Below are 27,639 nucleotides of genomic sequence, written 5' to 3' on the forward strand. Positions count from 1 at the left end.
TCGAGAGTATATAAAGTCTCACAAGAAAGTAACCCCACCTTATTCAACCTGTAGTACGGATCTAAAATATAGAAAAACACTGTGAATTTGAGTATCGTATAGGAAAGAATTTTTCAAAATGAAAAAAGGTATAGAACATCAGAAAAGTTAAAAGTGTATTTTACTTATTTTTGAAAAGATATTTCTAATATGTAGTGCGGAAGTAAAACAAAGGACTAAAAATAGTTATTTGGTAAACGTGATTGATTGTGACAGTGTTGAACTTAGCTTCTCAAAACATTAATATTTCAAATCTGAAACTTTTGAAAGGACATCTTGCAATTATTCCTAGTTATCAGTCCTCATGACGCAGTTGGCAATTCATTATGAAGAGCTTCACGTCCCAGTTAATTCTGCAATATCTACTTTTCGCCAATATCCACTCATCGTATTTCAAATCATAAGAGATCAGACGAAATGTGAAGCGTTGAAACCAGGCAGTTCATTGTTATATCCAGTGTCTATTAAGTCCCATTAAACTTTCTTCTGAAGAGTTCATCAAAAAAAGAAAGGAGAAAATTTACAAAAAAAAAAAAACTCGCTTCCTTCATAGCCTGTTCTATTGTATCTATTGATCCGAAGTATGTCAAATTATGAGCACATTTCGGCTATACATAAAGAAAGGATCTTCTTGAACTCTCACCATTATTTTATATTTTCAACCGTCCTAGTGGAGTGGTAGAAGAAACTAAAGTGGGACGTTAATCCAAATGCCAACGCTGGCACATTCATTTATACAGGACAAAGTAGGCCAATTTTTTACGATGATACATTTGATTTGGAACTCCATTGGAAAACAGATTGCTACGACAGATTCAAAAACATGCAGTCATACCGTCAGACCATCATACGAGTGGAAACCAACACTTGCGTGACGTTGACTGAAAAACTTGGTTTCCTGGAGGCAATCTTTTTTGTTCTATAGAAATTCAAGACTTATTCAGGCAGTTTTGCTTCCTATGTATGACCTTCTTGGTTGCGCTACATTTTCTTGCATTTTACTCCGTGGATAGCCATCAACATCATCATCAACGGCGCAACGACCGGTATCCGGTGTAGGCCTGCCTTAATAAGGAAATCTAGGCATCCTGGTATCACGGCGAGGTCCACCAATTCGATATCCCTAAAATCTGTCTGGCGTCCTGACCTACGCCATCGCTCCATCTCAAGCAGGCTCTGCCTCGTCTTCTTTTTCTACCAGACATATTGCCCTTATAGACTTTCCGGGCTGGATCATCCTCATCCATACGGATTAATTGACCTGCCCACCGTAACCTACTGAGCCGGATTTTATCCACAACCTGACGGTTATGGTATCGTTCATAGATTTCGTTGTTATATAGGCTACGGAATCGTCCATCCTCATGTAGGGGGCCATAAAATGTTCGAAGGATTCTTCTCTCGAACGCGGCCAAGAGTTTGCAATTCTTTTTGCTAAGAACCCAAGTTTCCGAGGAATACATGAGGACTGGCAAGACCAGTGTCTGGTACAGTAAGAGCTTTGACCCTATGGTGAGACGTTTCGAGCGGAACAGTTTTTGTAAGCTGAAATAGGCTCTGTTAGCTGACACCAATCGTGCGCGGATTTCATCATCGTAGCTGTTGTCGGTTGTGATTTTCGACCCGAGATAGCAGAAATTATCAACGGTCTCAAAGTTGGATAGCAGCCAATAAAAATTATAGCCAGATATTAGGCCCAACTGGGCATGGTGCTCATTTTTGAGTCTAAATTTAAATATATCCCTTGCTCTAGCTCCTTCACGCAAGAATGTGGCGAAAGCGTGGAGAAAAAGACGAATATTATGTAATATACTATCATGTGATAATGCTAGCTGTTATATAAACTTCGCTTCCGCACGGATGCCATGTAGTAATCGTCACGTAAACTATGATAAGATGAAAGTCATATGACTAAGTATTTCTAAAATTTTCAACCATTAGTGACTAATGTAGACTGTGTCGGTAAAGATGGAAGTCATATTTTTAGAGGATCCAGCAAAAGTACTTTTACTCTAATTTAAACACGGTGAAAACCGCCCCCAATGTGTCATATATTACGTCGAAAAATGTCAATACGCCAAGGATCTAGTTTTTACTGTAGCTTTCACGTTCGGATCTTCAAACTAAACCACAAATATGTCGAAATTACACATTAACTTAACTCTAAGCTGACACAACCTATACTCAAATGACTCGCTTATAACGCCGCTAGGCTTCTGACCAGTCACCCTATTTTTCCATCGTCTTGTCAAAATTCAATCTTTAAAAAATTGTATTAAATGAATGAACCTTCCATTTTCAACAGATATCTCAATACTAATATATTTAGCAAAAAAAAAACGCATGCTTTTGAAAGCGAAAATTCCATTCCGAATTTAAACAAGTCAGAATACCCAAAGCGTAAAGCTGAGCTGCGAGTATAATAATCATCATTTGTGGGGAATACCCTATTCACGTTTTCCCATTTGCGTATACACCCCATTCAAAATATTCCTTGACATACATATGTATGTTTTTCTAAACTCCAACTCCGCTGTTCATGTGAGTTCATTTTATATGATGATGATGTCATACACGCCTTAGAGTGCGATAAATTCACGTGAAATACTCAATTTTAACCTTCTATAACTTTATTAATAATGGTTGGATTTTTGTTAAACTTTCCAAAATTATGCAATATGTTATTACTATTATTATTGTAATTTTGTTCAGATTTTTCGGTTAGATAGGTTCTGAGAACGAGACTTGTTACACTTTTTACGGGATACATTTTGAACCCTCACTCCCCTATGTTTCATCCAGTACCAAAAATATCATGAATTTCCAAAAGTACTAATTGAGCCCTTTCATTTGATACCTCACACGATCATATTCTGTGACAAAAAAATGTACACCCTCCTTTCTTATATATGGGGAAGGCCCCCTTAAACCCAGTGAAGAATGATGCAACCCGTTGTATGTAAAGTGATTCACAGACCACACGTTCTTTACAAATTTCGTGACAATTGGTTTAATCGTTTCCTTTCCTCAAGAGCTGCCAGAAATCATAGCAGTCCACAAAGAATCTTACTGACTGTGAATCCAATGCTCATACCGTCATAAAATCCTGGAGTTCGTCTGTTCTTGTGAATTCGTTTTGAGCCAAACACTAGGATATGTTATCGTCCAGAATCATTGCTCATTTTCATCCCACACCTTAATTTTCGACGGAAATCTATAAAGATATACTTCACCCGAAAATTGCTTTCACTTCAGAGATGTTTGGCTAATCTACAAAAATACTCCAATTGCCCTACTTCACAGGTTCTCATTTTCACGGGTGTTCACATTAATCAACCAATTGAGTAGCATTGTAAGGAAAACAACTTCTTCTAACGTCCAGGGCAGATTGTAACTGAGTGCGTTCACAATATTCTGAATAAACTTTTCACCCAATTCCCCATTATCGCTCATTGAAGCTATTACACTCCGCCTTCATCATCATCATCATCAACGGCGCAACAACCGGTATCCGGTCTAGGCCTGCCTTAATAAGGAACTCCAGACATCCCGGTTTTGCGCCGAGGTCCACCAATTCGGCGCCCTGACCCACGCCATCGCTCCATCTTAGGCAGGGTCTGCCTCGTCTTCTTTTTCTACATTTTCTACAATAGATATTGCCCTTATAGACTTTCCGGGTGGGATCATCCTCATCCATACGGATTAAGTGACCCGCCCACCGTAACCTATTGAGCCGGATTTTATCCACAACCGGACGGTCATGGTATCGCTCATAGATTTCGTCATTGTGTAGGCTACGGAATCGTCCACCCTAATGTAGGAGGCCAAAAATTCTTCGGAGCATTCTTCTCTCGAACGCGGCCAAGAGTTCACAGTTTTTATTGCTAAGAAGCCAAGTTTCCGAGGAATACATGAGGACTGGCAAGATCATAGTCTTGTACAGTAAGAGCTTTGACCCTATGGTGAGACGTTTCGAGCGGAACAGTCTTTGTAAGCTGAAATAGGCTCTGTTGGCTGACAACAACCGTGCGCGGATTTCATCATCGTAGTTGTTATCGGTTGTGATTTTCGACCCTAGATAGGAGAAATTGTCAACGGTCTCAAAGTTGTATTCTTCTATCCTTATTCTTCTTCGTGTTTGTGTTTGACCAGTGCGGTTTGATGTTGTTGGTTGATTCGTCTTCGGTGCTGACGTTGCCACCATATATTTTGTCTTGCCTTCATTGATGTGCAGCCCAAGATCTCGCGCCGCCTGCTCGATCTGGATGAAGGCAGTTTGTACGTCTCGGGTGGTTCTTCCCATGATGTCGATATCGTCAGCATAGGCTAGTAGTTGTACTGAGTAACACCATCTCATGTAGACCCAACGAACTGAGGGGTAAGTAACCACAGTGTATGATCCCCAGCACAAAACAATCCGGGCACTTGTGCTGATCTTCCTCCAAACTAGGGCCCGTCATCTTTGGCGCGATCTACATATAAAATGAATATCTTATTTGCATGTAGGTGATATCAGGTACAAGATCGAAGTAGTCCATACAAAACTTTACCGATAGGACTACAATACCAGCTTTCAAAATTGATCGGAATAAATAGGTAAATAAGGTCTCAGCAGATTAACCTAAGTGACCAATTAACTGCTTCCTGAACTGCGATCCTATAGAGGAAATCCTTAGCCTAATTTTATGAAAAACAAGGACGAAAGAAAAGAGGTTTTACCAGGATAGGATTCGTTAAGAAACTTATTCAACTTCCCAAAAGGTAACCAGACATTGCTTTGCTTGGGATATCGATACAGTAGTGAGAAAAAGCATGTTTCACTACATAATATAGTTAACTACCTTAACTTATACCATATCTGATCATTCCGCCCTAAACCACTCTATTGGAAACTGTCTTGGGGCGTATTATGTTATACAGGTAGATAATGATGATAAAAGTGAAGGGGCGTTTGCATGCATCCTGCCACCGTAAAGACAATGGCTCAAATTTTCTTGGAACACATAGAGAATACCTCGAGAGCACAGATAGCAAAGAGCAAAGAGCGCTCTTGATTCTCCAACACCGACTACATTGTGGAGTCCCCCAGGGTTACATTTTACGCCGACACTCTTCTTTCTTGTTAATGCGAACGTTCTCTATGAGGCCTTCCCCGGAGGAAAGGATCAATGGGACGCTAAGTGCCATCTTCTAACATAATTTCGAATGAAAAGCTTCTTCGGCGCATAAACCAGGCATCGCTAGATCTACTGTTTAGAAAGCAGAATTGACAGTGGATACCCCGGATTCATTTATGCTGTAGTTGTAGCACATCAGCACCTTATGTCTGATGTGTTCACATGCGGTGCACTCGCATAGAAAATGTTCCGTGAATTCCGCTTCCTCAATACATTACTTCTGAATATATGCCCAGCTAGTGACTTATGGCCTGTCAGAATGCCTACAATAGTTCTGCAAGTCTTCTTGTTTTTCGACTGGATAAACTTTGCAGTATGTTTGTTTGATTCTGACAGCAGCATTAAGACTCAGCCACCTGTCATTCTGGGAAGCTTGTTCCCAGCTTTTGATAGCAGCATTAGCCAATGCTACTAACACTCTAATTGCTGGTTCCGGTCCGGGAATGAGGGAAGTTGAAGCCTCTTTTGCTAAGGCATCCGAGATTTCATTTCCTCTACACCACAATGACGGGGTATCCTGAGTGATTTCACCGTATTGAATCTAGAAACGGAGTTCAATCAATTTCTACATTCCTGAACGATGAATGCAGCTTGGCTATCGTTACAGATTACGATGCACTTGCCTTTAAACTGCTCGTCAATCATTCAAGTTGTCACGCTTAGGATCGTGTACACTTCAGCCTGAAAGACCGTTGTGTATTGTCCCAAGGGAAAAGTCCACTTTTCGTTTTTATTCGAGAGGAAGACTCCTGCTCCAGAACCTTGTTCTATTTTTGAGCCATCAGCGTAGAACACGTCAGTATATCCTGACACGCATTATTCTGGTTCGTCCCAGTTTTCTCTTGATTTCAAGATGACTTCATATTTTCTACCATACAAATAAATGGGAATCTGAGAATCAAAAGGCATTGCGAAAACTGTCCACCATGTCCATTTTTTTCCCATAGATCTAATCGAATTAGTCTATGAGCTGCTCTCATTGCAATGCTCTGAATAAACAAATCCAAGGCCTGCAAACTGAGCAATATATTCAGAGCTGCGTCGGATGAGGTGTTCATGGCACCGGTGATACGCAGACACACAGTTCTTTGCAGTGCGGCTAGTTTACGGCGAAAACCTTTTTGTCTCACCTTAACCCACCACACTTCCGATGTATAAGCGAACATCGGCCTAATGATAGCAACGTATATCCACATTATCACGTGAGACCTGGGTCCCCATGTCCAGGCATAGGTCCGTCTGCACAGCCCATAAGCTGTGAGAGCTAGTTTCATCTTTACCTCTACATGTTTGTTCCAAAAAAGGTTCTTGTCTAGAATAACTCCCTGATATTTCACTTCTTCGGAGAGTTGAAGGTTTGTACCCCTCATCTCCGGAAGATAAAGACCATTCATTGTTCATTCAAGTGCATCCCTAAGACACCAACTGTCAATCATATCAATCAATCACGTTGAGTATTTCTGCACACCATTCCAAAATCTCGACCAACAACTAGCACAGCCACGTCATCTGCATAAGCTTGAGCGTGTATTGGCGGATTTTGCAGTTCACAGAGTAGTGACGCGATGAGCATACTCCACAGAAGTGACGATAGCACCCCTTCTTGACAGCAGTCTTTCGTCGCTTCCATGGTAAAGTAGCGATCGACATCCACTTCACGACACAGTAATCTCTATGTTAGCATAGCGCAAATCCACTTAATTAAAGTTTCATTAACACCATGCTCTCTGGCAGCGTCACAGAGCTCTTGGAAGGGCGCACAGTCAAACGCTCTTTCAACGTCTCCGAACACCCTCTTCGGGTACTCGCTTTGCACCCTCTATCTTTGAAACCAAACAATAAAGAGCAGACTCACAGGACTTTCCACGTTTGTAAGCATGTTGGTTTTCATTTAGTGGAAGCAACCTTAGCGCCCTCTAACAAATGTGACGCTCAACCCGTCTCTCCAGACATTTCAGCGAAAATTATGTTAAGCTGAGTTGCTTGAAGTTCTTTGGATTTGAATAGTCAGTAGTTTCCCATTCTTTGCGTTGGCAAAGAATGGGAAACCCCAGAGCAAGACATCCACGAAAAATATTTCTCAAAAGTGGCTCTATGTGCTCTATACCCATCTTTAGCATCGCCAGGTTGATGCCATTGATGCCAGGTGCTTTTCAATGGCAGCAACCGCTCTCGCAGTGTCCCAATTCCCCTGGCAACCCATTTCTTTTTCTCCCACTTCTGAGACCTGTTCTCCCGGGTGGTATACTGAGTCTGTATAGAGTCAACTCTGGAGTTCGTGAAAATGCAATTCGGTTTTCTCAAAGAATTAAGGACTCTGCACAGCCTGAAAATCTCCCTTTCACCTTCCAGTTCCTCACAGTATGCTTTGAAACAATCTTTTACGACCCTTTTATATGCAAGCTTTGAGTTCCGGAAGTTTGGCCAGTCTTCCTCTTCCTCTCTCTCCTCTTCCTCATTACTTCTGCAAGCACAATTTAGAAATCGTCTGGCTGATTTCCTGAGTCTTCGCAGCTCTCGGTTCAAACATGGAACCGTTTTACCGCATTGGTTTCGGGAAATGGGACAAGCCTCTTCACTCTAAAAGTATGCGAGTTTATAATTGATCTTCTATCGGCAAAGGAGTCCTAAGTCTCCTAGGGAACTTCATTTTGTCGCCAAGAAATTCATTGAACTTTGTCCAATCGTTTTTCCTAGGATTCCGTCTTTGTATTACAGACTGTTCACCTGAAATAGTCAAACTAAATTTTAAATAAAGGTGATCTGGGAGTGAGACTTCATTCAGCTAACAACCGCAGATTATTATTTCAATTACTTCACTTCCTCTTGGCCCCACGAATGTAGGAGCACATCCTACGTTCGCGGTCATCAGACCAGCTGAAGTGATAAAATCAAACAGCTTCTCTCCTCAAGGATTGCATTTGCTACTGCCCCAACAAATATGCTGAGCATTCTCATTACAATCTATTAAAAGTTGATGGCCACTTGATTCTGCATACACTACCAGACCCCTCAATTGGTGATCTCGCAACGCCCATGTCTTCATTCCCAAGAGATTTCGCCTTCTTTCGCAGCGCCTTCCGTTGTCGTCAGTTGGAAGCCCTCCCAGGTTCATAGAGTTCGGACTGCATAGATCTGTTTCCTCATACTGGAATTTGACCAGTTGCGTCCATGTCACAAGCTTCCCTTCCACCCGCTTTTCCTGGTAGAGGTTGAGGAGAAGTTTCTGACAGGTAAGCCTTCTTCTCTCTTCTCCTTTGCAACTAAAGTTTCCTTCTGCCGAGCCTTCCTTTCCGGTTTTTTGGAAGAGTTAGGCAACAGTGTCACCAGCACCGCCGTTCGTAGTCAGGTTTCCAGTTCCTCTGATTAAGGGAGTTGCCGTACTATCCTTTCTGGCTGACCACGCCGTAAGCACTGGGTGCAAGTTTTCCATTGAACGGGAGAGTCTGTCTTCCACCGATTTCTCCATGGGGGAACATGAATCTGGTGAGGCCTCCATAATCTGTACTTCGGCCACGATCAGATTTCTCACTGTCGCGGGTGGATTTCAAGTCTGTGACTTATTACCACTTGGAAAGTTACAATCCTTTGTTTCCCTCTTCATGTACTTTTGGGGAATTTCTATTAGTATTAATAATTAATAACCGTACTTCTCCTTCTATGGTCACTCAGTCTAGTCCAATGTCGGCCCTTGACCTCCCAGAGATTTTGTCGTGTGTTGACCATAAAGTTCTCCCATCTGGTCCGCGACTTTCCAGGTAGTCGTCTATCTTCCACCTTGACTTATGGTACGGGCCTGGGAATTCTTCTGACATCCATAAGCTCTACATGACGTGCCCACTGTAGCTTTTGAATCTTAATTTGGATGGCGGCTTCTGATTGGTCGTATAAAAGCTATAGCCGAACTCAACGTTCAAAAGCATCGATGGCCTCGTTTATCGTCTACATCCCGCTGCCATAATATAGAGCAGGAAGATCCAAGGTTTTGTAAACGTCGGTTATCATCATTATCAACGGCGCAACAACCGGTATCCGGTCTAGGCCTGCCTTAATAAGGAACTCCAGACATCCCGGTTTTTCGATATCCCTAAAAGCTGTCTGGCGTCCTGACCTACGCCATCGCTCCATCTTAGGCAGGGTCTGCCTCGTCTTCTTTTTCTACCGTAAATATTGCCCTTATAGACTTTCCGGACTGGATCATCCTCATCCATACGGATTAAGTGACCCGCCGTCGGTTATCAACATAGACTTTTATTTGCAGAATTGGCAAGACGAGGTAAAACGTTTTATTGGCAAGCATGGCCCACCTACTTGTTTCGTCTATTTCGTTGCTATCCTTTAAGAGAATTTGTGCATAAGTATTCAAAATTGTCAACTTGTTGGAAATTGTCATCATTTAGTATAGCAACTTGATTGATTGTCGTCTTTCTTCTGGTTCGTGTCAAGGTTTAAGGTTAAGCCAGCCCATTTTCTTACTTTAATGCGGAGAGTCTAGCGAAACCTGTTGTTAGTTCTAGTCTAATCTTCAAATTTGGTTTATGCCCACGGATTCTTCATAAACTTGGTTGGTTTTTCACAAATCTGCAGCCTCATACTTTATAAACCATACCTAGATATGCTTGTGGCAGCGGAAGGGGGACTTATAAAGCAACCATTAGAAATAAACAGCTCTGGTACCAATAATCCTTTCAACATAGTTTGACCAACTCTTCTCTATATACATTTATCTTGACAATTTTTGTAACAATCTTGACTTTTTCAAAAACTACGCCCGCACTAAAGGCGCGACAAGGTAGAAATTTACTTACTTAACCTACTTAAATATAACTTAAGCTAACTTATTTTAACTTAACCTAGCTTAACCTAACATAAATAAATCTTTAACTAATATCTACAATAAGCACATTACATTTTCCTGTACTTGGCCTCTATCCACCCCTACCAGGCAAGGAGTGTCAAAAAGGGTGAGGATTTAGGGTTTGAGGGATGAACTCACGATTTGGCAGGGCCTTAAGTATGTGGCCAATGGGGAGGTTTTACCCTGTTGGTAGAGATGCCGAATTAATGGGTTGGGGTGATCCTCCGCTCTTTCGAAGAACTTTTCCATTAGTATGAGAACGTATTCTCGGAGTGGTTTCACTTTGGCTTGCCTATACACTTCGGCGTTTGTGCCGATCTTTTTGGTCTTCCAATTGTATGACAAGCCTGCGCAGTGTCTAAAGATTCGGCGTACCAATGCCTCACATTTTGCCATGGCATTGTTGGAGCATGAGATCCAAGTTGGTGCTCCGTAGCAGATAGCGGGTCTTATCAGAGTCATATACAGAGTCAGTTTGGTTTTGGTGCTCAGACCTACTGTCTTGCGAAGAAGATAGTAGATGCCATTGACTGCACTGCGTGCCTTGCTGATAGCGAGCTGAAGGTGAGGTTTAAACTTGAAGAGTTCATGCAATGTTATTCCCAGGTATTTGATCGAGCTAGATTTGGATTAGGTCAACGAAATCATCGGGGATCGGAACATCAGCCGTGAAGATATTGTAGAAGGTTGGCCCAGAAATGGATCCTTGCGGTACAATCGACGTTACCGGCAAGAGATCCGAAAATTCATTCCCCACGCTGTAGGTAGCTCAGCGCGTGCTGGGACCCGCGTTTAGAGCGGAATCCGAACTGGTGGTCAGGGATAATTTTGATGTTGAGGCTACAATGCTGGACTAGCTCAATTGTCCATGCTTTCTCAAACAGTTTGCCAAGGTTAGATAACAAGGAAATGGGCTTGAAATTGGCTCGTTGGAGGTGCCTTTTTTCGGGATCGCAATAATTTTTGCTACTTTCCACGGAGCTAGAAAGTAGCCATTATTAATGCAGTTGTTGAAAATTGCTAATAAAAATTCCATGGAGGCTCTGGGAGGTTCTTAATTACAAAGTTCGGGATTTCATCAGGCCCAGCTGACCTTTTACCGTTTACCGTTTTAAGTCGGTGAGTTGAGTTAAACTCAGAAAATGTTGGAAGTCCGGTGGCTTGACTGAGGTGTTGGTTGTGGTGAATTTTGTAAGGTTCTTCGAGTTCTCAGAGGCAAAGGCCTTGATTGTTGAATCAACAATCGACGATATAGCCGGGTTGTTTTGAGACTGAGGGGAATTGAACTGAACCTCAAAAGATTCCGCGAGAACTTGCGCTTTCTTGACATCACTGCAGATGTGCTCCCCGTTCTTAGAAAGAGCGATTTGACGGGATTTATGTTTGCCGGTTAGCCTATTGATATGCTGAAACATTTCTGGTCCGGGGTTAATATCTGCTAGCTTCCTTGTCAATTCTTTGTTGCGGAAAATCACCACTCTCTGCTGAATTATTGTACTCAGACAATTAATTCGGGAAAGCAGTGCTTTAAACTAAGCATTAACTTTATTTCCGTATTTGTGGAAAATCCGTTTGAGTTTCCTACGCCAAATTTGCCTGACTTTCATGTGGGGCATGATATCGTGAGGGACTTAGTTATATTGTAACTCGTCGACTTTGATAAGCCTTGTGTTCCTGAGTGTAGGAATATTAATGGCATCTGTGGTCAAGGTGATGTCTGATAGATTGCGGTCAGTTGCGAGTTTTTCAAGCGTTGGTGCAAGCTCTGACTTTAATTCGTCCCAGTCAGTGTGGGCGAAGGACCTTACGGTGGTCATCACTCGCTTTCGCAGTTGAAAGGACAAGGAAAGTTTGAGTTTTACTGTGAAATGGTCAGACATAGGCTGGCGAGTAAGGGTCTTAGATCCATTTAAGCAGGGTTTCCCCATTTCTGTTGACTGCCGTATCGCCCTAGGAGATGTGCTTCCAGTTGAAGTCGCTACCGAAAATGAGGTAGTTGTATTTTAACTGGAGATTGCCCAAGATCTTAAGATCTTGTCCCAGTTGCTCAATTTGAGAGTTGCATTTGATGTAGGCGGAAACTATCAAAATCCATCTGCTATCAGTGGTTCTTACTATTGCCGCTGCGGCGGAAGATATCAGCAAGTTTTCTATAACGGCTTCCTGAAATTGATAGCCTTTTCTGACTAAAAGGGCAGCGCCAATGTTGTTATCATTCCATCCAGTGACACGTTGGGGACGTGGAGCTTTAACTCTGATATTTAACTCCATAGGTAGGTAGGTAGGTATCAGTGGCCGCTCCGAGGAGCCCAATTAGCGCTTTGGTGCGCCGTTTTGATGCCACAAACTCCCAAGACCGTGACTGTTGTTATACGAACAGGGAAGCGGAGTCCAGCTGGCTCGGATCCTCAGAGCCAGCCCGTAGCATTCACGAAGGAAAGCAGCTCTCCGACCCTGTAACTAGAAATCTCACTGAGGTCCCCAAAGAATGGTTTACCCAGTGTCCGCAGCCTGACTCGAGCTAGAGCCGGGCAATCGCAGAGAAAGTGCATGAGGGTTTCCCTTCCTTCTCCGCAGCTTCGGCAATGCGAGTTGTAGGGTAAGCCGAGCCTAGCGGCATGGTCCCCTATGGGCCAGTGCCCCGTGCAGACCGCCGTAATCTTGAATGCATTTGCACGCGTCTGGCACAGGAGCTCTCGTGATCGGGCTATGTTATAAGCGGGCCAAATTCTCCTTGATTTGGCACAGCTTGTAAGCCTTCGCCATCTCAGGCCCGCGGCTGCTAGGTAGTGCGAGTAGACTCGGCCCCCGACAGCCGCCAGCGGAACACCGACTGTGTTCCCCGAGGGACTGCCAAGAGCAGAGCCTTGCCTGGCCAATCCGTCAGCCCGCTCATTCCCTTCTATGTTCCTATGCCCGGGAACCCAGAGGAGAGTGATCTTGAGCGTGCCGCCCAGATGGTTGAGCGTGTCTCTGCACTGCCCCACCAACCGGGAAGATGTCGTCGTTGAGTACAAGGCCTTGATGGCCGCTTGGCTGTCGGTCAGAATGGCTATGTTACGCTTGGGACTCGAATCACGCTCCAGCCATCGACAGACTTCCAATATCGCCAGTACTTCCGCCTGGAATACACTGGTGAAACCTGGGAGACCATACGACTTGGATACACCGTGTGTATTCGAGAAAACCCCCGCGCCGACTCCATAGGCCATCTTTGATCCGTCCGTAAAGAATACCGTGTCATAGTCTTGCAACACGCCGCCGGTCTTCCACTTTGCCCTGGTTGGAAGGTCCACAGCAAAGTTTCTCGTGAAGTTCAGCTTGCGTGTGACATAGTCCGTGGGGGATGCCCAGATTTCTCGAGGTATTTCATCTAGAATGTTGCTGTGGCCATAGGACTTCGCTGCCCAGCATCCGGACTCACGCAGTCTTACGGCACTGCACGCTGCAACATATTTGATGTGGAGGTCAAGGGGGAGGAGATGCAGGAGTACATTGAGAGCATCTGCCGGGCAAGACTGCAGAGCCCCCGTAGCACCTGCACACGCGGTTCTTTGAATCCTATTAAGCTTCGTTCTATTGTATTTCTTCTTCAAAGCCTGCCACCATACAATAGATCCGTACGTCAGGATCGGACGCACTACAGCGGTGTACATCCAGAGAACCATCCTCGGCTGGAGACCCCATTTCCTGGCAAAGGTTCTCTTACAGGCATAGAAGGCTATACAGGCCTTCTTAACCCTCAGTTCTATGTTCAACCTCCAATTTAGCTTAGGATCCAGGATTACACCCAAATACTTCACATTAGAGGAAAGAACCAATCCTTGTTCATTCAGCCGTGGTAGATGGAATTCAGGTATCCTTGTCTTGGTGGTGAATAGCATCAGTTGCGTTTTGGTTGGGTTTATGCTGAGTCCGCATCTTGCGGCCCACAGGCACACCTTTCGCAACGCTCCTTCCATAATGTCGCTCATAATGGACAGAAACATCCCAGATACTAGTATCACCAAGTCGTCGGCATACGCCACCACCTTCACCCCGCTGCTGTCTAAAGTACGTAAAATTTTGTCCATTACTATTAACCAGAGCACCGGTGAGATAGCACCACCCTGGGGCGTGCCTCTGTTCACAGCTCTGGTCAAGTGGTTGCCTCCCAGATCGGATTGGATTATCCTGGTACTCAGCATGGATATAATCCAATGCGTGAGATACCCCTCCAATCCAATACCGGTCAAGGCTTCCTTGATGGCGTTGGTACTGACGTTGTTGAAGGCTCCTTCTATATCCAAGAAGGCAGCAAGGGTATACTGCTTGTACTGCAGCGACCGCTCAACCGTGCCAATTACCTCGTGGAGGGCGGTTTCTGTGGATTTTCCTTTGAGGTAGGCATGCTGGGACTTAGAGAAAGGCGTTCTCTCCATAATCGTCCTTAAGTGAATGTCCAGGACGCGTTCTAGGGTCTTCAGCACGAAAGAGGTCAGGCTGATTGGTCGAAAGTCCTTCGCGGACTCATGACCGCGCCTGCCCGCTTTCGGTATGAAAACCACCCGTGCGCGCCTCCAGGACTGCGGTACGTATCCTAAAGTGATACAGCTCCGGTAAATCTCAACAAGCCACGGCACAACCCTTTCTTGCTGCTTCTGTAGCATGACTGGCATTATGCCATCTGGGCCCGGAGATTTGTATGCGGAGAAGCTGTTTATAGCCCAGCCGATCCTATCCCCGGTAATTACCGATTTGATAGTCTCGCACAGCTGGGGTTGCCGCAAACCCTCCAAGCGAGGTTCTGACTCACAGTCCTCCTCGCTGGAGGGAAAGTGCGTTTGCACCAGCAGCTCCAAGGTTTCACTAGAAGATTCCGTCCAGGAGCCTTCCGACTTTTTAAGGAAGGATGGACTCTTATGTTCCTTGGACAGAATCTTATTGAGCCTCGCGGATTCACTAGTGCTTTCAATGTTCTGACAATAGTCTAGCCAAGACCGCCTCTTGGCGGTCCTGATGGCCGACTTGTACTTCTTTAGGCAGTCCTTGTATGGCTGCCAGTATTTTTGCCTGTAGCAGATGTTGAAGATTTCTCTGGTCAACTTCCTGAGACTAGAGAGATCTTCGTTCCACCACGGTGGCAGGGTCTTTTTGCTGTACTTAGCAGGGCACGAGACTTTGAAGGCGGTATCAAAAGCCTTCTCCAGAGCCCCGACCCTTGACTCCAGTTCGTCTGTCGTGCCAATCCTACCAATTTGCGCACCGGAGAGTTTGTTCTTAATTACCTGACCAAACTTTCTCCAGTCGATCCTCCTGGGGTCTCTAAAGGGCTTGGAGACCTCTGCGGCGAGATCTAGACTGAAGAGTATCCAACTGTGGTCAGAGAAGGATCTCTGGTCAGACACTCTCCAGTCCTCCACCCTAAGAATCCCGTTGTCGGTTATTAGGGTGATATCAAGGACATCTTCCCAACCGTCACAGTTCTCCGAGCAGGGGAAATGAAAGGTTGGTGTACTGCCCCTGTTACACACCGATAAATTTGAAGTAATAATAAAATCAAAGAATGACTCACCCCTTTCGTTGATTTCAGAGCTGCCCCAAAGCGTATGCCTTGCATTTGCGTCGCAGCCTATCAGCAGGTTGGCTTTCTTTGGTGTTATGGTGTTCATCAGATGTTGTAGTTCTTGTGGCGGAGCTGATCGGTCGTGAGCCATGTACGCCGAGGAAATATACACGTTCTCTGCCCCCACCTGCTCCAGCTTGACCACAACTAGGTCACTGGAACTCAGGTCCGGGCACAGAAAAGCGTGCAGACTCTTCCTCGCAAGAATACATGCTCTAGGTTTAGCCTGATCAGCGTCTCCTGTGCTGTGGAATAGATTAAAATATTTGTTTTGGAGCCCTTTGATGGTTCGGTCGCTTCCGACCCAGGGCTCCTGTATTAATGCGATGTCGATGTCTTCCTCTAAGAGGAAGACGAGCAGATTAGCCGAGGCACACTTCGAGTGCTGCAGATTTATCTGCGTTACCCTCAGCATGATCTGCTTTCGTGGGGGGTTCGACAGCCCCCGTCGGACCGTCGATCGTCATCTCCTCCAACAGCTCGTTGGCGGCGTCGATTGGGTCAAGGTCGTCATCCGGTTTTGCGGAGCGGAACACTTTTACTTTGGCATACCTGACTCCGAACCACACTTTGTAATCGGCCTTTTTCAGTGCCTCCAGGCACTCCTCGTTTATGCGGAGTAGTACGGGCTGGCTGTTTATCTGAGGTTCCTCCTCCTTTATAACAACCCAGTCGTCCATGGGAATCCCGTGGTTGTGAAGGCGCAGGAAATGGACCAGCTTGTCCTTCTCCATGCGGATCTTCGGCAACCAAATGCGAGCGACCGGTCTCCTGGGAATCTCGTCGTAAGGGATAGTCTTGAGCTTAACGCCCTCCCAAGCGTCGCTGATCTTAGCGACGCACGAGCCGAGAAAGTCCTTAGAGAACTGGTCCATGCAAGCTATTACGTGGAACCCACGGACCACATGAGATGAATCAAAGTGGGGAGTGAGTCCCGGGTGTTTGCCTCCGATTTCCACGAGATGTTCATAGACCATGCCCGACAGCCTAGCCTCAACATTGGTCCACACCTCCAGCGTTAGTTTGCCGCTAGCAGAATTGCCATCCGCCAGCGCCACCCATAAGTGACTCCTGGCCACATCGCTGAAGGTCTTCGCAGTACGTGGCCCGCCGGCTGACGGTTGCTGAACAATTTCCTTCGTATGTTGCTTGGCGTCTGCGCTCTTGCCCACTCTACTCCGCTTTTTATCTTGTTCGACCTCGTCTTGAGATCGGTTACGTTTTAGAGCGATGGGCTTCGCCTTCTGTTCGTCAGCCCGGCGTTTGCTGTTGTATTCATCAACAATCGCCTGGTATTTAGCGAGGTCTTTTTCATCCCGCTCGTCGACAGTACCGGCCTCCTTATTCTTGGCAATCTTGCCGAGAATATGCATGGCCTTCTGGTACTGACTCTTGAGCAGGACACCCGTGGACCTTCGCTTCTTAGCCGGTTTCCGGCGATTCTTGTCAGTTTTCGTTTTCGAGGGATCCCCCGACGCTGAGGGCTTCGGGTCAGGAGTACTATGTCTGGTACTCGCTACACCCAGCCTGACGGCAGTGGATTCCAGGCTAGAATCCACTAGTCCGTCTGACGCCTCGCTCCGGGAGGTCCCTGCGGTTGGTTTCAGCATAACGGTGCTACGGCTGGCACCGAGTGTACTGCTCTCGACGGCCACTGTCTCCTGGCTGGAGGCCAGCAGCTCGTCCTCCGATGATGCGCCTGGCATCATCGCCTCCTCTTCTATCGTCATTTTGGTTTTTTTATTATTAATTGAGTCCATGTCTTGGTCCCACGAGTAGTCCGGGAAGAATGTCCACCCTGGCTGGCCCGGCCACCAGGGTAAGGGTCTTAATTGAAACTGAAGGTGCCCAAGTTATTCAGAGTTCGCATACTAAAGACCAAGCTCCCCATTGGCCACGCAGCCCTCGGCGTATGCTGTTCCACCTTGGCTTGGGGTCCTATTAGCACCTTCTCCGATGCAGGGAGGACGATCCCCGGGCTGTTACTTCAGTCCATCCCCCCGCCAGATCTACTTGCACCTAACACATGACCAGCAGACAAGCAGATCCTCGTCAGTTGGATGGGCCTACTCCCAGCCCGGCCCTACACACTCTTGGCCCGCCCGAAGACGGTTTCCAGCGGCCACCACGCGGAGGTCGTGTGAGGACTTGCCTAATTACGCAACTTTAACCTGAAGCATAATCAGACCAGGCCGCCTTAACTCCATAAGTTCATAATGAATTTGATTGCGGTGAATTGCCGCTGCTCATTACTGAAGGGTGACGCGAAGGGATTGCACCAATTTGCAGAAGGCGTTTGGTGCGGAGATGGAAACAGCTTGTGCTGCCACTCTTGGTAGATTGTTTCTGGCAGATTGTGCGTACGATACCCTGGGATTGACTAAGTTTTGTGACAGTTGTGTCACTGCGTGCTTGGCTAGGGAGCTTTCATTAGTTCTTCTTTGTTTGGCAGCTTCCCTCCTGGCTACCATTTCTTTGTAAGCCGGGCACCCGCGATAACTCGCTGGGTGGCCTACTTGACCGCAGTTGCAGCGCTCCTTCGGCTGCAGTCCTCGTGCATTCCCCACGAGGGTGCGTTTTTGTGCACTTAACACAGCTTAAACAGCTTGACACAATTAAAACACTGCACTTCCTCGAAGCTCCTAACTTTCTGTTATTTTTTGATGGATGTATTTCACCTTCATCACCTCGGTGAGCTCTTGAGAGCGCTCGAAAGTGGCAATAAAAAGTCCCGATTGTGATTTCATCGGGAGGGTAGGAGCTTCTTTATGCAGAGCTTTGTCTTTGCGGGTGACTAACTTCGCTACCGTGTCGAGTTTGAACTCGGGTTGGTCAGCTTGGAGTTCCTGCAGTATGTCGATAGGGTCCGTTTCCCTGTGGAGACCTCGGATTATCAAGGACCGGTTATGACGAGAAGGGGGGGTCCTTGTCGTGGCGTTAAGCCCTTGCTCTTTCATGAGTCCGAAGACCTTGGAGGAAATGGGGCACATTCAGATTGTACCCCGTTATGGCCAGAATTTGTTTTTTTTTTTGGCTTTCGGGGAGCGGTAAGATTTGGGGATGGCTGTGGTGGGGCAGTCACAATTTTTGCACTAACCTTGCTTTTTTTAGATTTGTTGCGTCTCCGGACGAAGTTGAATGGGTCTCCTTCGTCAATGATGATCTCTGGGAAGGATGCAGGGGATCCCACGATGTCCGGAGTTCCCTGGATATTTTACTTTTTTTTTTTTACACTTCTCTTTCTCTCACAATTGGCGATTTCACAAAATCACCACGCACTGTCAATTTTTAAACGATCTGACATTGTCCAAGTTATGTGACCCCCATTTATATAGAACCTTTCAATCCACTGCATATTGTGCATACACACTTGGTATATATGCGGCCTGACTTTCTTTAGGACCCCTTGTTGATTCAACATCTACTAGCCGAACACTTCGTTCGTCATCTTAAAGGCTCTTATCATCACTATGACATTCTTTAAGCAACCACGTTCATACTACGTTCGTTAGTGACTCCTTTACTGAACACAGCGCTAACATCGCCTACTTTACCCCCTGCTGTTATTGAATTAACGCAAAACAAGTCGGGAAACCGGAAGCTTGACGCTTGAGGTATAAAAGGTTTTGTGTTTCCTTATGTGAGGAGCATAACGCAGTTCTCCATTGGCCGATAGCATTGACTGGAGATATTTATAATAAATCGCTCAGTTCTATCAGCGGCGGTGCCCTGCCCAGAACTAAACGATTTAAATATCTCGGGTCAATGCTATCGGCCAATAGAGAACTGCGTAATGAAACTGCTTCACGCATTAACGCAATCTGAATGAAGTAGCATTCCACAACCGGTGATCTTTGTGATCGACGTATTTCTCTACTTCTGAGTGTTGGTCTTACTATAAAAGACAATGAACGGCGTTTTGCGGCAATGGGGACTAAGATGTTCTATTGGACTAGTGGCGTGACACGTTTTGATCACATCTGAAATGAAGATATCCACGATCGATATGGGTCTGCACCGATCGTGGAAAAACTGCGAGAGGCATTTTCGATGGTGTGGTTACGTAATTCCCGCTAACGAGAATTCACTTACCAATATTGGTCTGAATATCGAAATCAATGGTAAGCGAACAAAACGCCGGCCGAAACAACGGTGGCTTGACACACTAGATGGTGATTTAAAAGTCTCGCGATTACATCCAAGTCAGGCATTTGATAAAATAAAATGGCGAAACCGATCTCGACGAGCCGACCCCGCTTGTGAAAGGCACAATGGCTGAAGAAAACAAAGAAGATGTGATGAGTGACGAGCACATGACAGCTCCGTGTCACAGATATCGTAATGGGACATCTCTTCACAAAACCTTAAAAAGGGCTGCAGATAAGTACATTCTTCATAAATGCGACTTTGATATTTCACGCGAATATCAATTATTCCCTTTAATTATAACGTCAGCATCCTATTTGCATGGCTAGATTTCCATGAAATTTAGCACGTATATATGAAATATTGTCCTCTGCGCTGGCACAAAATTTGGAAGTTCTAGCATGAATTTAATAATAATAATCGTTGGCGCAACAATCGATATTGGATCAGGGCCTTGAAATGTGTTAGAGCACTTCATTCAAGACCATAACGGCACACTACAGAACAATGTAGGAGGCAATGTTCACCATTGCGCTCGCCCGAGATTATTACCCTGATTTGACTCAGGTACTTATTGACAGCTGAGTCGACTGGTATCCGACGTCAAGTCACGATACAAATCCCACTGCCACCAGCGAGATTTGAACCGCGGCTTTGCATATGACAACCCAGTGCTCTAACCACTGAGCTTTCCGGACAACTGAATTTAAGGGGGGTTTTTAAGTAAATTTCTAAAAGTTAGTAATATACTATTAGTAAGTTTACTTGAGCAGATATCGGAATGAGACATATTTTGAGGCCTAGATTTCATTTAAGTGCACCACCCCCATTTTTTCAGATTTTTAGGTTGAGTAGTTTCCGAAAATGAATCCTGTCTCACTTTAAGGGGGTCATCCTGTGTGAAGGCCGTTTTTTTTGCCTTTTTTTGAAAAATTATTTTGTGGGACTGGAGACAGATAGAAACGTGATTTTTTCATCATATGTTTATTGATATCTCTAGTATATGTGATAAACTTTTCAGCATGATATCATAGCTAATTCTCGGAATACGTGCCAATTTATGCACCCATCTCCAAAAAGAAGGTGTTTTTCAGCTGCCACGGTGGAGGGCGCTGCGTTCATCTGAGGAAAAAAAAACTAAACGGCATTTTAATGTGGACTATATTCCACGGTCTGCAAACTAGAATAATTAGAAAATATTAAAAGATACATTTTTGGTGGGCTTTTAAGCTTAATTTTTTGGATTTTGGTGTTTTTTACGGCTTTTTTATGAATAAAAAAAACGAACAGTCCGATTGCAATTATCCTAGTTTCCGGACCGTAGAAATATGCATTAAAGAAGTCGTGAAAATTTCAAAGAATTTGGTTGGATAGATTTTGAGCTATGGTGGCAGCCGATTTTCAAGATGCAGTTTCGAGAAAAACGCATTTGAAAATTTAAATGTGATTATCAACAGTAAAATTTTAACTTACCATTAATCCGCTATACCTGGTCCATAGAGAGTATCCTCCGTTTCTTCAAAAAAGTCTTGTAAGGCCGATTGTTGCTCTCTGGTTTCAATTCTGGCTCGTTTAGTGAGGTCAGTCGATCGTCGTTCGGACCGCCAAATTCGTGCTTCATTACGGCGGTCGACATATGACATATGTGACATATGTGACAAAAGGTGCCTTCTCGTGGTGGAAACTATCCAGTTCTTTTTTAGGTTCCGCTTTGCGCCATTTGCACCAACTGTCCTCGCTTGCTGGACAATTTTGATGCTGAGGATTTTCGTCTGTAGAACATTTATGGAAGAAAGTTGCCCAAATCTCTTGCTTCATTCCTTTTATCGAATTTGCGTGTCGGCGAATAGCTAGCCCAAAAAATGTAGTGAGGTCGTTAATAACCTTATCAGTAAGTTTTCCAGCCCCTTTTCCACCAATGCCTTTGTGATTCTTCTTTGCATTTCTAAGCCACGTTCCCATTCTTTTCTCAACATGTCCTACGCATTCCTTTTTTACTACTACGTATATTTTATTATTTGCAGAAATTTGCAGAAATACAGGAGAAAACTCCAGCAAAATCCAATATACAAAACTTGTCGCAATTGAAACATCCATGTTCATGCTTGCTAAAAGTATCTTTGATGATGATGATGCGAAGTCCTTTTTCTTCCCTGATAAGTATTGATTCCCATGAAATACTAGTTTTTTAGTGCGAGCATGACGGTGAACGTTAAAGTGATCTCCCTTCGTACGATCCATTTAAAAAAATCACTGAACACACAAACAGCATAATACTTACAACAAAATATAACTGAGTATAGCTTGAAGGCCTTTCAGTGCTCACTCTAGATTGGATTATCCTTTTTATTCCAAACAGCACATAAGTTTAGACAATTGATTGGTTTCCCATCTTTTTATATTTATACCTGTGTTCGAATTTATAAGGCTGAGGTAAAAAACTAAGAGGTAAAAAAAGATTCGATGCTATTTCTCATAGAGTACTCTAGCCGCGGTTGAAAACTCCTTACCTGTTTAACACTGTAATTTCTGAACGACTCGGAATATCGGAAAATCTCTTTGCCCACATATTCTCCACTATATATAGATACAATTCATGCAAAAAAAAATCGATTTCTCCAACCCGACACACAGGATGACCCCCTTAAGTGCGTACATTTTAACTCCTTACTCACGCACATCGAGACCTTTCATTTAATATCCTACACGACTATATCCGGTGGAAAAAATTTGTGAATCCCCCTTTTGCATGTAGCCCCCCTTTAAACTCCATCTAAATTTATGCCACTCGCAGTATGCTTGGAATTTCACAGTTCCCATGTGTCCACCAAATTTCGTTCGGATCGGTTTAGCCTTTTTGAAGAAAAGTGTGTGTGACTGACAGACAGTCATTGAATTGATTTTCATAAGGTTTTGTTTTACACAAAACCTTAAAAAGAGTCTCGATTTTGCATTTTGCCCTTATTGTATCAACGTTCAGACAAAGATATGAAAAAACTTATCTCAGGGCAACACCGACACCAGCTTTTCTATCAGCCGGCCATAAGTCAATCCATCAAGAATTGACTTTTGAGAAACCGATGGACTGACGGGTTTAATATAAACAAGATGACAAGATGTCGCACGCATTTAATCATCCGAACCATTCAGAGGGCATGTTTTAACTAACAACACAATGGCAACTGCACTAAACTCAGAATGTTCATATTCCAAACAGACTGTCCTTTTTCTTTAACCTTTGTCCCGTTCACAAGCCGGATTGGCTCATTGTGATCAGTTGCGTCACTTGGTTCTATTAAATACTGGATTTGGATGTAATCGCGAAGTTTTCAAATCCCCATCCAGGGTTTTTTACGTGACCGTACCATCGAAGATGCGTCTCTCGCATTTCTTCCATAATTGGTGCAACTACATGTCAATCGCGGATATGCTCATTTCGGATGTAATTAAAACATGTCAGGCCACTAGCTCAGTTTGAAATAATCTTCTTGTCCTGATTGACGCCAAAATTGGTGTAAAACTGACCGTGTAATCATCATCATCAACGGAGCAACAACCAGTATCCGGTCTAGGCCTGCCTTAATAAGGGACTCCAGACATCCCGGTTTTGCGCCGAGGTCCACCAATTCGATATCCCTAAAAGCTGTCTGGCGTCCTGACCTGCGTCATCGCTCCGTCTTAGGCAGAGTCTGCCTAGTCTAGTAATCATGGTATCGCTGATAGATTTCGTCATTGTGTAGGCTACGGAATCGTCCATCCTCATGTAGGGGGCCAAAAATTCGTCGGAGGATTCTTCCCTCGAACGCGGCCAAGAGTTCGCAATTTTTCTTGCTAAGAACCCAAGTTTCCGAGGAATACATGAAGACTGGCAAGATCATAGTCTTGTACAGTAAGAGCTTTGACTCTATGGTGAGACGTTTCAAGCGGAACAGTCTGTGTAAGCTGAAATAGGCTCTGTTGGCTGACAACAACCGTGCGCGGATTTCATCATCGTAGCTGTTATCAGCGGTCTCAAAGTTGTATTCTTCTATCCTTATTCTTCCTGTTTGACCAGTGGGGTTTGATGTTGCTGGTTGGTTGGTTTTCGGTGTTGACGTTGCCACAATATATTTTGTCTTGCCTTCATTGATGTGCAGCCCAAGATCTCGCGCCAATCAGCGCCTGCTCGATCTGGATGAAGGCAGTTTGTACGTCTCGGGTGGTTCTTCCCATGATGTCGATATCTTCATCATAGGTCAGTAGTTGGGTGGACTTGAAGAGGATCGTACTTCTTGCATTTACTTCAGCATCACGGATCACTTTCTCGAGGGCCAGGTTAAAGAGGACGCAAGATAGGGCATCCCCTTGTCGTGGACGGTTGTTGATGTCGAATGGCCTTGAGAGTGATCCTGCTGCTTTTATCTGGCCTCGCACATGGGTCAGGGTCAGCCTAGTCAGTCATATTAATTTCGTCGGGATACCGAATTCTCTCATGGCCGTGTACAGTTTTACCCTGGCCATGCTATCATAGGCGGCTTTAAAGTCAATGAATAGATGGTGCAACTGTTGTCCATATTCCAACAGTTTTTCCATCGCTTGCCGCAGAGAGAAAATCTGATCTGTTGCTAATTTGCCTGGAGTGAAGCCTCTTTGGTATGGGTCAATGATGTTCTTCGCGTATGGGGCTATCCGGCCTAGGAAGATAGCGGAGAATATCTTATAGATGGTACTCAGCAATGTGATACCTCTCTAATTTCTGCGCTGTGTGATATCTTCCTTTTTATGAGACAGATAATGCCTCGTTGCCAGTCGTCAGGTATTGATTCGCTGTCCCATGCCTTGAGCACAAGTTGATGAACCACTTAGTGTAACTGGTCGCCTCCATATTTAACCAATTCGGCTGTAATTCCATCGGCTCCTGGCGACTTATGATTTTTTAGCCGATGAATTTCACGGACTTTTTCTCCTAAGCTTGGTGGTGGCAGTATTTGTCCGTTGTCTTCAGTTGGCGGGACTTCCAACTCGCCGATGTCCTGGTTGTTCAGTAGCTCTTCAAAATACTCAACCCATCGCTCCAATATGACCATTCTTTCGGAAATCTAATTTCCCTCTTTGTCTCGGCAGGATGAGCATCGAGGTGTATAAGGCTTCATCCGGCTGACTTGCTAGTTAAACTTGTGTGCCTGGTCCGGTTGCTCCCTGTCCTTTTCTAGTTCACAGACTTGTTGGTTCTCCCAGGCTTCCTTTTTCGGTCTGTGAAGTCGCTTCTCAGACCGTGTAATGTTATTCGTAATTAGTGAAAAATAGGCTTTGAGATGACATCTAAAGTCAAAACAAATAGCTTAGATATTTAAAAAAAACTTTTAAGATTGCCATACCATACACTGCAAAAAACCAAATATATTGTAATATAATATATGAGTATATATTACTTCTTTCAAGTTAATATTAATATTATATTTTATATTTTTCCCTGTTTTTTCCTGAAAAGATACCTTTCGTGGCCTGATTATACTTGCATTAATTGCAAGCGTTTGTGGTGATTGGGATTGTATTGGAGTTAAATTATACGAACTACAAGAAGATACAAGTGACGAGACAAGATATTTTGTATGCTTCACTGAAAAATCAGACCCAATATTCTACGACTGTCCAGACGAATATAAATTCAATGTTGATACCAAAAGCTGCACTTTGGAACTCGTAGGAAGAACTGAACCGTCATGTGCTTTTGAAGGTGAAGTGTTTGTTGCTTCTAACAGTGATCCATGCGATCAATACTGGTTATGTGATGAATCGTTAAGTGCAGAAACTAAGACTTGTGACTCCGATTTGAATGTTAATCCGAATGCCAAAGATGGCTCCAATTCGAACCGGGATGCTGAATACCGCTTTAATTCGCTCCTATTACAATGCGTGCCTAAAAAGTATTGGTTATGTGGAGATGGAATACCAGATTGCTCCCAAACAGATCAACGAAATCAAAAATGGTCCAACATTCAAGATTGCGGGTCATTCTACCAATGTATTGGTAACACACTCACCAAACAGAACTGTCCCAGCGGATTTTACTTTAACGTAACCGCACAAAGTTGTTTTCATAACGCAGCAGGACTATGCCAACTTCCTACGGATTGGCTCCCTGGCCTATTAGTAGACCCTGAGAATATGTGTAAAGGAAATGTGGGAAAATTCCTACCGGACCCTTACTATTGCAAAGCTTACTACTATTGCGTTGCTGAAGACACTCCGTATTGGAAACCATGTGAAGACGATTTGTACTTTAATAATGGAGCATGTACCAAAACCGTACCGAGCACTTGCATATGCGAAACAATAGATTGGGAAGAATTGTTGCCATCAACTGCCACTAGCGTTGCACATCCAAATCCATCGAAATACTACTTCTGCAAAAAAGGATTTGTCGCTGTCGAGGAATCCTGTCCGCCAGGAATGGTTTTCAACGCAAAAGAAAAACTTTGCTCTTATTAAAAATAGAAAATTTAAAGTTGTTATTTGTTAATGTTTTCTTTATTATATTTGCCGCTACTTTGTTTTTTTATGGTTGTAGATAAATAAAATATTTTTTTGGAATTATATGACCTATTTTTGACACTTTCTCTTTTCTTCTTTCATTGCGGAATAATCGAGATAAATATCGGTCACCAATAAAGCATAATAATCCACATATGAGTTACTTCTACAAATAAATCAATTTGTATGTATCCACCTGCCTAAATTTCAGAGAAGATTTCAGTTTGCATTAAAAGATGGTAAGAAACTGGGAGGTGGATGCTTCAGGTATGTATGAATGGGGGGTGAAAATAAGGAAGGGAAAGGAATTAGGGAGGGAAGAACATTTATGAACAACGGGAACAGCAGCAGAAAATCTTGACTTATGGTGGAAAGCTAAAGATTAACTTCAGAGGTGGGGATGGGAGTGGACAATGTTGCTAAACAGCCCGCATGAAGGGAATGCTCCCAAAAAATCTAAACCTGAACCCAAGGGGCGAGAAAACCCGGGCAGGTTAGGAGTGAAGGCAGAACTCAGGAAGCCCGCCAGTCAAGGGCATTCGACTGGCCATACTGCCAAAAATGTTTCTCGAGCAAATACTCACTCGTGAAGAGCAGGAAACCATCGAAGACCTTGTCGTCAGGCGGATGTACAAGGGATGGACATCGAAACTTGTGTTCACCGGGATACGGTCTCGACCAGGCCTTATACTGGTGGACTGCGCGACGGAGGACACTTTAGAATGGATTAAAACCATAGTTCCTAGATCGCCAAGCTAGGAAGGGGTGGAACTGTCAACATGTGCTGGGGATGATATACCAGGAGCCTACATGGTGACAGTTTTTCTGCCAAAAGCCGTGACAATAGAAACGGAATACCTTATGTGAGAGTTTTCAGAAGTAAGGTGGAGGAAAATGGTAAACTCCTCACGATCGGGGTAGACGACCGATCCCTGGAGGCAATCAAACGTGGGAGTTACCATAACAACTACCGATTTGGCAGCATATCCGTGCATGTGCACAGGGAAAAGCCGAGGAAAGATATCACAGAGGAGACATCGGGTGAAAAACATACCAAGGTCCCTGATGAAGTCTCGAAAGCGATAGAGGCGGAAAGGACTGGTTCAACCAGGGAAGCAGACCGGCTGCCCAGTGAACAGCAGAAGCTGAAAAACTTAGACCTAGGACTCCTAGAGCTCAGGGTGGACAGCGATGTGGAGCAGGAGGGGGATACTTCGGCAGTGGAAAAGAGCTCCAAACAATAACGGAGCAATGGCTAGAACTAAGATAGCCCAGATAAACCTCCACCATGCGAAAGCTGC

At 44.4% G+C, this 27,639-nt stretch overlaps 1 protein-coding gene across 1 annotated transcript; it reads left to right on the plus strand.

Moving 5' to 3' along the window:
* On the plus strand, nucleotides 1-26,417 carry LOC119650272. The gene is made up of 2 exons (XM_038052896.1): nucleotides 1-128; nucleotides 25,296-26,417. Exons 1-2 carry the CDS (start codon nucleotides 119-121, stop codon nucleotides 26,294-26,296), a joined length of 1,011 nt encoding a protein of 336 aa, XP_037908824.1. The 5' UTR covers nucleotides 1-118; the 3' UTR covers nucleotides 26,297-26,417.
* The last annotated feature ends 1,222 nt before the right edge of the window (nucleotides 26,418-27,639 follow it).

The sequence above is a fragment of the Hermetia illucens genome, chromosome 2 (genome assembly GCF_905115235.1).
Source record: "Hermetia illucens chromosome 2, iHerIll2.2.curated.20191125, whole genome shotgun sequence".
Taxonomy (NCBI): domain Eukaryota; kingdom Metazoa; phylum Arthropoda; class Insecta; order Diptera; family Stratiomyidae; genus Hermetia; species Hermetia illucens.